Genomic DNA, 9,787 nt, shown 5'->3' with positions numbered 1-9,787 from the left:
AAGAAAAAAAAGTTTTTATAATTAAAAAAATGTATAAATGTGTTTTTCCACTTGATAAAAAGCACTGCTGCACAAACAACCTTTTTATATGGCTATAATTTTGGGATAGCTTTATTCATTTTGGGTTTAAAAAAAAAAACAAGAAACATTTGGATGTGCTTTTCCCCCCTCATTACATTTGCGAGATATCGGGATTCGGTATCGGCCGATCGTCAAAATGATGTGATCGAGCATCCCTATTTTCAGGTCCCACTAATGCATTTTATGGTGGAACTCCCAATGTGTACCTACAAAAAGTGGCCACTGCTTGTCTCGAGCATGCATTGTCCTCCGAGAGAGAGACCAAGAAACGGGGCAGGGTAAAAAAAGAGCAAGAGTAGGCTGTGCTTTAAAGCGAGCGGAGGAACCTATAAAAAGTGCCTTCATGCCCGCTGTTGTTCCACCTCCGTGCGCGCAGTCCCACCGAGGAGAACAATTAACGCACGCGGGTCTATACGTCAACATGTCCGCGCGGAGTGATTAATTATTTACGATAGCACCTGGCATGTAAGCGTTTTCTCGATCTGAATATTGACACATTTCTCCCTGAGTTTTTTTTTTTAATTTTCCCCCCGAGGTACCCTTCTCTGGCTCTTTTAGTGTGCCTTGGGTCCACGGCCATGGGACTTGGCCAAGGAGGGAACGTGTTCGTGCCTTGCCCGAAAAGTTTGCTTTGGACCGGCTTGGTGCTCTGGCTCGGGCTGTGCACCTCCGCCGACGGAACCTGGAAGACTGGACTTTACAAAAGCAGAGAGCAAGCTGCGGTTTCTCATAGCTCCATCTATCAAAAGAGGTAGGCAATAAGCATCTTTTTAGCTTTTCTCTTTCGGAGTGTTGGGAGATGACCGTGAGGCTGTTGAAAAGCGTTCTTTGTGTTTCGATGCTCTTTTGCCCCCCATCCATCTACGAGATGCATTGTGATCTTGACACTTGGTTTCCCCTTTCCTGCGCATGGTTGCATTCATCTTTTATGAGACCCACCCTCGTGAAAGTCCCCCTAATTGTTTTTAAGACCATTATCTCAACTTGGTAATTGTAAGAAATTATTATTATTTATTCATTGTAAGTGTATTTTAATTATAATTGGCCATGACAGTAGACAGTTATTTAAAAGTTGGCATTTAAACCTTAAAAAAAAAAAAAATTGTATTGTAATATATGGATTTTTATAATTGTGAATATATGGACACAATAGTATTCATTCATTCATCTTCCATACTGCCCATTCTCGAAAGGGTTGCGAGAGTTGCTGGAGCCTATCCCAACTGTCTTCAGGCGAAAGGGAGACTACACCCCAAGGGTGTCAGACTCGGTCGGGTTGGTTCGCGGGCCACGTTAACGTCAACTCGGTTTCATGTGGGCCGGACCATTTTAGATATAATATTTAGATTTTTTTTAATAAATGGATTAAAAGAACTGGAATAAAAGCCCTGAATACTCAGTTTTTTTATAGATCTAAAACAATGTTTATTTTAGCTTTTTTTAAAATATATTTTTAGATTTTACAAAATGATTTTTGAACTAAAAACACAGAAAAATTGATTAAAAAAATACAATTATTGATTTAAAAGGGGGAAAATCAGGAAATTTAATATACATCTATACTCTTCATTTTAATTTGATTCTAAAACAGAAAGTCGGCACATGATTTACTTTCCCGGGCCACACAAAATGATGCGGCGAGCCAGATTTGGCCCCCGGGCCGCCACTTTGACACATGTGCCCAAGACTGTTCGCCAGTCAGTCACAGGGCACATAGAGATAGACAACCACTCACACTGCCCCCGAGTTGGAATCGAACCCAGACTACCCGCACCTAAGTCAGGCAGAAGAACCACTGCACCATCAGGTGGCGTGGATAGAATATTGACAAAACCTAAAATATTATATATATTTTTAAAAATCATAAATATATTGATGAATGAACATAATACTAATAAATCTTAGAAGGTGCAGCATGGTGCGTGAGTGTTTAACATTTTCACCTCACAGTTCTGCGGTCAAGGGTTCAAGCCCGTCATTTTCTGTGTGGAGTTTGAAAATGCTCTGCCCATGCCTTCGTGGCTTTCCTCCAGGTACTCGGGTCTCCTCCCATATCACAAAAACATGCATGGTAAGCTGATTGAACCCTTTAAGTTGTCCGTAGGTGTAAATGGTTGTTTATCTCATTGTGCCCTGTGACTGGCTGGTGACTGATAAAGGGTCTGCCCCACCTACTGCCCGTGGTTAGCTGGGATTGGCTCCAGCACTCCACGACCATTGTGAGGGTAAGTTGTTCAGAAAATGAATAATAAAATTTAAAAGATGCCATTTTAGGAGAAAATAAAATTTAGTGTCTGCACTAGCTAGCATCCACCATGCACCATGCTCAGGGAAACCATTAATTCTTGGCCAGTGACGGCCATAGTTCTCAAGGACGCTTCCATGCTTCCCAGTCTAAATGGACTGGATGTCTTTTGCTGTCACAGCCAGCCAATGAGATAAGGGCAATCCCATTCCCAAAGATTGGCTGTCCTGCCTTTACATTTTAGACTCAAAATCCTGATTGTTTATTCATTTCAGTCCTGACTTATTATGTATTTATAAAGAGCCTGGGTTTTGTTGGGATGAGACTGGTTGCGTAAGACTTTTTTGTCCATTTTAAAACAACATCCATCCAAACAAAGATCGCTTTAGTGGCTTTTTGGCTTAATTTTATTGTAATTAATGTGTGCATTTATTTATCTCCATAGTGGTAACTTATGAGGGTGATCACATCTGTCTTATAGTTCTGAGGTTTGGTTCCCAATTACTTTAGGTCACCTGCACCCAGATTCAAATGTAGGATAAGTCCTGAACTGAAATCCGGTCAATCATATGCATTAAAATGTTTTATTTCTGTTCTTAGACATTCACATCACACATCCCCATATCGTCAGATAAGGTTTGTAACCCAGGGGTGGGGGGCTTCAACGTTGAATCACAAGGAGGCCCACTCTTCTGGGCATGTCCAGGTGGCTTTCATGCTTCCCAGCCCCTTCTCAAATGGTATTCTTCCCTATTTGGCTCCCTTGTCATTCATGGCCTTAGGTCTGTGGACATATTTACTAAACACAAGCATCTGGGGCTTGGTTGCATCTGGGCTTACTTTCTTTCCTTGGAAGTTGAGAGGTTTACAGTTGCTCTAGAAGTGCTAGATAGCATTTTGGTGGACGGGAGCCGCAGTAGCGTGTGCAGGGGTCGGGGGGTTTAAGGAGTCATGGGTTCTAGCTGAAAGTTGGAGCTTGGAAAGTTTATCATGTGTAAATGGTCACACGCCACGACATTTTCAGGGGTTAATATCTCGGTCGCATTTTTTAGGGAAAACTCGAAAATATATCCAAACCGGTCTCTTACCACTAACGCTACCGTATTTTCGGACTATAAATTGCCCAGCCAAACGACGAAAAAAGTGTGACTTGCAGTACGGACAATACAGTACAGTACAGTCTTACCTCTACTTACGAAATTAATTGTTTCCCAGACTTTCTTCATAACTTGAAAATTTCATAAGTAGAGGTGTACTTTATATGTACATTCGCTTTACTTTCATTTCTCTATTTACTTTTTGGGGGATTTCGTAACTTGGATCTTTTTTGTATCTCGGGTCATTCATTTGCATATTAAAAAATTCTTAACCTGAGGCTTTTGTACCTAGAGGCATTCGTAAGTAGAGGTATAACTGTATAATTAAAATGATAAAGCTTTTATTCAATTAGACCTCTCTGAAACCATCATTAAAAACTGAGCTTTGTTCTCGTCATATTTATTACATTTTGCACCTGACACAAAAAACACATTTAGTAGCACCTGCAATGTAGCGCAACACAAACACCACTACAAAGTCTGATTTAAACTTATGTGAAAGGAGAAAAATGGTCCGTTACAACCATTCCTTTGAGTCATCTACTGTAAAGCAAGCACAAGTGTTTTTTTTCCGTCCCCCCCCAAACCACACAAGGCACTTTAGGTGAATCAGGTTTCTCTCTTGGAAGCACTTTAAGATCCACACAGCCGTGACGCACTCCAAAGCTGCCGGTGTCCGCACCTGAAATGCTCGGACAGACGAAGACAAATGGGGGCTTTCCTTGTTTTTCACTGACTGCTGTGAGGAGACACTTCACCGTGACCTTTGGTGTTTTGATTTCCCTGCTTTTCATCTGCACATCCTTTTCACGCATGCTCACTTTGAACGTTAGGCGTTAAGAGCCCCCATCACTCATGTGCGTTATCTCGTATGGCTCGCTTCATTTCTCCAATTCATTTTTACAAGCCAATTTGTCTTTCTGCTTTTGGAGCTGCTGCAAGTTTGACAATCGCTGACTTTATAAATGGCTTTGCAATGTGTCGTCAGCCATTTTTTCTCTCTCTTGCTTGCTCTATCCTATAGGATTAAGCCTGTCTCATAATTGCCTTTGGTCTCTGACCGAGTTCCCATGGGAAGGCCCTCGCGTGACCCCTGTCACGAAACTTCTCGCATTTCTGCCATGTTTGATTTGCCCTCCCTGAACTGTTTCCCTTCATTTAGATTCCCTTCGTTTTTTTTTTAATTTTATTTTATGAGTGTGTTTTTGTTCCACATAAACCCATTTTAACATCATATTTTTTTGGGAAAAATGCATGGTCCAAAGGCTTTAGTACAGTAGTCAAGCTCCTTTCCTTCCTGCTAAAAGACACATTTTCCACCAGCAACATTTTCTAGCCTCGCCAGCCCTCTTAGCTTTGTTTGCCAGCTTGTTCCTTTTCCAGTCTTCCATATAAAATGTACGACGCAGTCTCATGAAAGATGCAGGCTGTATGAGCTGCAAGGCGACCAGATGGGCCAATGCTGAGGATTCACCAGAATGCCATCTTCAAACTGTTGGCTGCAAGAAATGACTGTTATTTATTTTGTGGCATTTTTGATTTATAGGGATAAAAGACCCAAAGCAGTAATAGGGATGCTTGACTGCTCTGAAATGACGTGACTATTATTATCCATGAAGACACCCCTAAAAACCATCAAAGAATCATCGTATAATACATGCTGTGTATGAATTAAGGGATTTGACTGTCTGTATGGTATTTTATAACCTTTTTGTATGACCTTATTTATTTCAATCCCATGATAAATCCTGTAATTATTAGCTCAATTACGTTAAAGCCTGCAGGTACAAAGGCGGAAGGTATCCTTGTAAGATCCCAGGCATGGAAAAAATATTTTTCACTGTCTGGTCATACGTCATTGCTCAGTAAGATAAGCTTGCTCGGAAATTGTAAAATGCCAAGCGCTCTATTATTACAGACACCAAAGTTGGTGTTTCCTCTGTGCTAATTACTATAAAGAAAAGCCAGTAAAAGTCACCCCCGCTTGTGGCAATCTTAAGCTGTTCCCAGGTGGACCACCATCTACTCCCCCAGAGCCTGGGAAATTGATCTTTATCTGTTGTCGGGGTGATAAATGAATGGGGGGACAGCCCTCCATTTGTTGCTTGACCTGACTGGATCACCTTAACAATCTCACATTTTCCACTAATGATTAGTAGCTTTTTATTCCTGTGAAGACAGTGTTGTCATGGATCTTGCTGTAATTTTATTATTTGATGGCGGTACAACAATTTAACATTGTTCCTTATATTCTGTTGGCCTGACTTATAGGACGTTGTGCTGATATATTTTCCTTAGCCTTTTTTTGTTTTAATCTAAGATTGAAATAAATGCCAATACTTTGTAGTTTGTTTTATTTTGATAGCGGCTATGAAGTCTAATGAGACTTTTGATTAGATTGTAAACTAATCTAAAATGTGATATTGGCATGCAAATGGTATGATTTATGAAAGAATGAACAGAGACATTGACCTAAACTACCTGTAGTGCCACAAAGATAGATGATTAATTTGGATGATGGCGCAGCATCACCATAATTCCTAAATAATAAGATGAATGTGGCCTAAAAATCTGGAGCCAGACGTTTTAAACACAATGCAGACGTAGGAGTAATCTTTAAATACAAGATAGACTGCTTTAACTTTTTAGAGAAAAATTGATTGTGGCAGTGACTGACAGAAAAAAGTGAGGTCAGCAGTTATCAAAATGATGAGAGAAAGGTAAGAGGAAAAGTACAGAAAAGGAACGGAACATACCTCATCATATGTCAAACAAAGTGGAGGCAATGTTATGACAGGCCCGTGCAATTTTACTGATGATGTGACAGAAGTAACAAAGTGTATATGGTCGTACTCAATCTTAGCTCAATTTTTACAAGCCTTAAACATTTTTCAAAGGTGGACTTCAGGTCTTTGTCTAGCGCTCATCTAATTACTGAAAGATAACATGTCACAGCGCTCAAATCTTGACCGGGATCTGAGTTTACGTCATAGCCGTGTTGCCTTCAAATCAAATGGAAAGGTTGTCTGGAGCAGGAGATTTTCAGTGTTGATGTCCAGCCCTTAAAGCTGCATCAACATTGCTATGTGAGCCGGTCGAGATCTATGAGGGCTGTTTCCAATTATAGGTGAAAAGGAAAAATGGACCCAAACTAGCAACGGCAAGGTGTACTTAATCAGGTGCCCGGAGAGTGAAGACGTTGAATGTGTCTTTTTGTCAATATGTAGATCTTTGTGTGCGGCCACTGCACCACATGTGGGGATTGTTAATGGGAGCTGCTTAGCCTACTCTGCCTTTGGCGCTTGCTTTTGGTCCCTCACACACCAACATATGGTCATGCGTATTGACAAACAGACGGTGGTGCCCCCCTCCCACACTTGCGAACACATTGGCAGCAGAACACACAAAGTTCCGCGCTAAGTGGCCTGCAGTTTCCTTTGTGGTTTCTAAATGGAGCTCGCAGTTACAGAGCTGCACAGTTATTGATTGTGTAAACACGCACCCTGGTAATAGTTTTCCGCGTTTGCCAGCCATCACCATGTGAATGTAATCGGGGGATTTATACACGTCGTTGTTCATAAAATAGTGGTAACACATGTCAGATTTACCTGGCTCGTTGTGTTTTATGTCAGATGTGTAACTCAAACCTTTTTTTTTTACCTTCCAGCCTACTAACACATGTGAAGCATTGAACTAACCAAATAAAGTTATTTTCTTTGTAGTTTTCTTTTTTACAATGTCAAATACTTGCGATAATTGCTAGCTTCTGTGGACGCATTGAAGACTTGTGACCTTGCGCTGGCATGTGTTCAAATCCTGTTATCACAGAATGGCATCTTGTCTGCTCTCCAGGGTGACATTATCTGAAGGCTGAATGCAAATAAATAGACACAAGAGGGTAAATATGGTTTACAATGCCCCTCTGAAGATCTCATGACTGATTAAAACAGTGTGAATGCAACAAAGGAGTTCTTTGACAATGAATGCTAATTTCCTATTGTAAGAATGATGCTTTTTCTTCTTTTTTTTTTACAAATAATCTACTACTTGAATTATTTACATGCTCAAATGCTATTTTTGTGTATCCCGATGACAGATATTCAGACACGCTTGTCTTCAGTGTTCCTTTTTATGTGTCTTCCTTTAGAAACTGGTGTCCTCATACAGTCACAAGGACAGTGACTTGCCAGGTGCACAATGGTACGGTGGTGCAAAGAGTCTACCAGACGTGCCGTTGGCCGCAGGGATGTACTGGGGGCAGGTGAGCAGAGTCACTGTTTTGAGAATGTTCAATTATTTAGCTGTGAAACTCTCAAACACATTTTCCCCCCAGATTTCATTGTTTCCAATTGGATACAGTTTCTTTTCTTTTGCTGCTCTTGTTAATTGAATTATCCCTTCTACGTGGCCAGAAAGAAGCATAATGGTGATAATAAAAAGCTGCCATTTCTAAAACAAAGTCCCTTTAGGGGAGAGCCATGGTCCAAAAAGAAATTGCATGGATGGTTGCATATCCTCTTTTTCCCCCCCTTTGTTTACTTAGTCTCATCACTCATCCACATCCTTTGTTAAAATGTATGTCATTGGCACAACCATGCCAGTAATCTGTAGAAGGTTTATTATTCAAGCCGGTGATAAATTGAATCATGCAATGGTTTTACATTTTGTGTTCTGTTTTGTTTAGCTACAGGACAGTTGTCAGACCTTCCTACAAAACAGTGTACCGCACTGTGACCTCACTGGAGTGGAAATGCTGTCCAGGATTTAGCGGGACTGCCTGTGACGAAGGTAAGCCCAAACAGGAAGTAAGACCTCCTTGACCCGCGCAATGGTTTTGAAAAGGAAGTTAGTTTGATTAACGACATAGTGCAATCCTCGTTTTAGACCTAACGACAATAAGTCCGAACGGGTGCAGTCAGTGTGAAAATGATATACTTGGGCCGTTTTTCAACTGGAAATTCATCAGGTTTTCATTTTGGATCAGATGAACTCCTTACAATGAAATGGATGCACGCACATGTCACATTTTAGGAAGTGGTGCGTCTGTTTGGCTCAGCTCTCGATTGGGTGTAACATAAATTTTCAGGCTTTTGCGACACGCAGCACAATAAATATTTACAGTGGTTAAGTAGGTCATGTTTTGTGGTACTAAATGCAGGGCCTGTTTGTCCAACAACCAGCAGGTGAGCTCCACGTGATCACTAAAGTCGCAATACAATCCCGCCAGTAGACTAGACTTTACTTAACAAAAGCATAGGAGAGAGGAAATTATCCAATTAAGGTTTTGCCAAAGGAGATTCCCTCACGTTGTCATGGCAGCAGGGGGCTGTCGAGCCAGCAGGGATGCTGGGATTAGCCACTTAAGTGAGCGCCATTTTGGGTGGCTCAGATCACAGACTGCTCTGAACGAAAGTGACAGTTTCCATTCACGCTGGCCTTACTCGCCGGCCCCGCAAACGCCATCAGGGCCACCGGCGCTTTGTTCTGTCCCCGTCATGTGAGCAGAACCGCTAAGGGGCCCTCCGAACCTGAGCGCGCGCTGCCACCCGCCTCATTCATAGCTTGAAGCCAAAATAAAAGCTGGCCACACGGGCAAAGCCGTTCCCCAGTGTGGGCTTAAATCTATTGCCACAGAGGGAAATGAAAGCTGCACACGCAGTTCAATGAGTGCAAGTTTGAAAGGCAAGCTCTTAATATCTTTGTGGGATTCTAGGCCGTGTTCTTTCTAAGTATTTCTAAGATTCTAAGTAAGCTCGTTTTTTTACACCTTGAATTGAATTTATTTTCAACAAACTTCAAACATCGTACATAAATGTGAATGTCTAATGGCTAAAGCCGTTTTAATGTGCCACTAGGGAGTTTGCTATCCTTCTTTTATGGTTGTTTATATTTGTTTAGAAACTGCATTTGGGTTTAAGGCAATGGAGAAAATCAACAGATAAATATCAAATAGTGATAGAAAAACATGCTTGAATATATATACTACTTGGATGTAAGTAGTGTTACATGTGCTGAATGGATAATTTTACCAATGGACCACCATGAGGGGAGGGGATTCACCTAATAAACAATAGAATAGGAAAAGGGATGATAGCTCAGGTTAGGGTGTGACGAGTCAGAATGACTGCACTAGCAGTGTTACGAGGAGACCACATCGCCCGCATCCAAACTGCCACTGCTTTGACATAAAACAAAGTTGAAGATGAGTACAGTTAGCTCATCTACTTTTACCCCTATTGTTCTCTCACCTGGTCATTCCAGGTCATCAATTACCCTCAGGCCTTTTTTATGATTTTGACAACCTGGTTAACTTGGGGTGCAAAGTGAGGCTGAACTTTCCATATGCTGACTCTGCACTCACAAT

General features: G+C 41.3%; 1 protein-coding gene across 8 annotated transcripts in view; it reads left to right on the top strand.

The window, feature by feature from the left end:
- Positions 1–322: 322 nt before the first annotated feature.
- Positions 323–9,787, top strand: part of emid1 (EMI domain containing 1) — a 46,623-nt gene continuing 37,158 nt past the window's right edge. For 6 of the 8 annotated variants that reach the window (XR_013300425.1, XR_013300424.1, XM_077601625.1 and 3 more), the window contains exons 1-3: positions 324–832; positions 7,571–7,684; positions 8,108–8,211. Coding sequence is in view for 6 of the 8 variants with exons in the window: in XM_077601625.1 (XP_077457751.1) it covers positions 660–832; positions 7,571–7,684; positions 8,108–8,211 (391 nt within the window). In the remaining 2 variants the exon portion in view is untranslated. Of the gene's footprint in view, positions 833–7,570; positions 7,685–8,107; positions 8,212–9,787 lie in introns of all 8 variants that reach the window. The other 2 variants (XM_077601627.1, XM_077601628.1) reach the window with 2 other exon arrangements.

This window comes from Stigmatopora argus, chromosome 5 (genome assembly GCF_051989625.1).
Source record: "Stigmatopora argus isolate UIUO_Sarg chromosome 5, RoL_Sarg_1.0, whole genome shotgun sequence".
NCBI lineage: Eukaryota > Metazoa > Chordata > Actinopteri > Syngnathiformes > Syngnathidae > Stigmatopora > Stigmatopora argus.
This window is presented reverse-complemented; position numbering and strand designations above follow the sequence as displayed.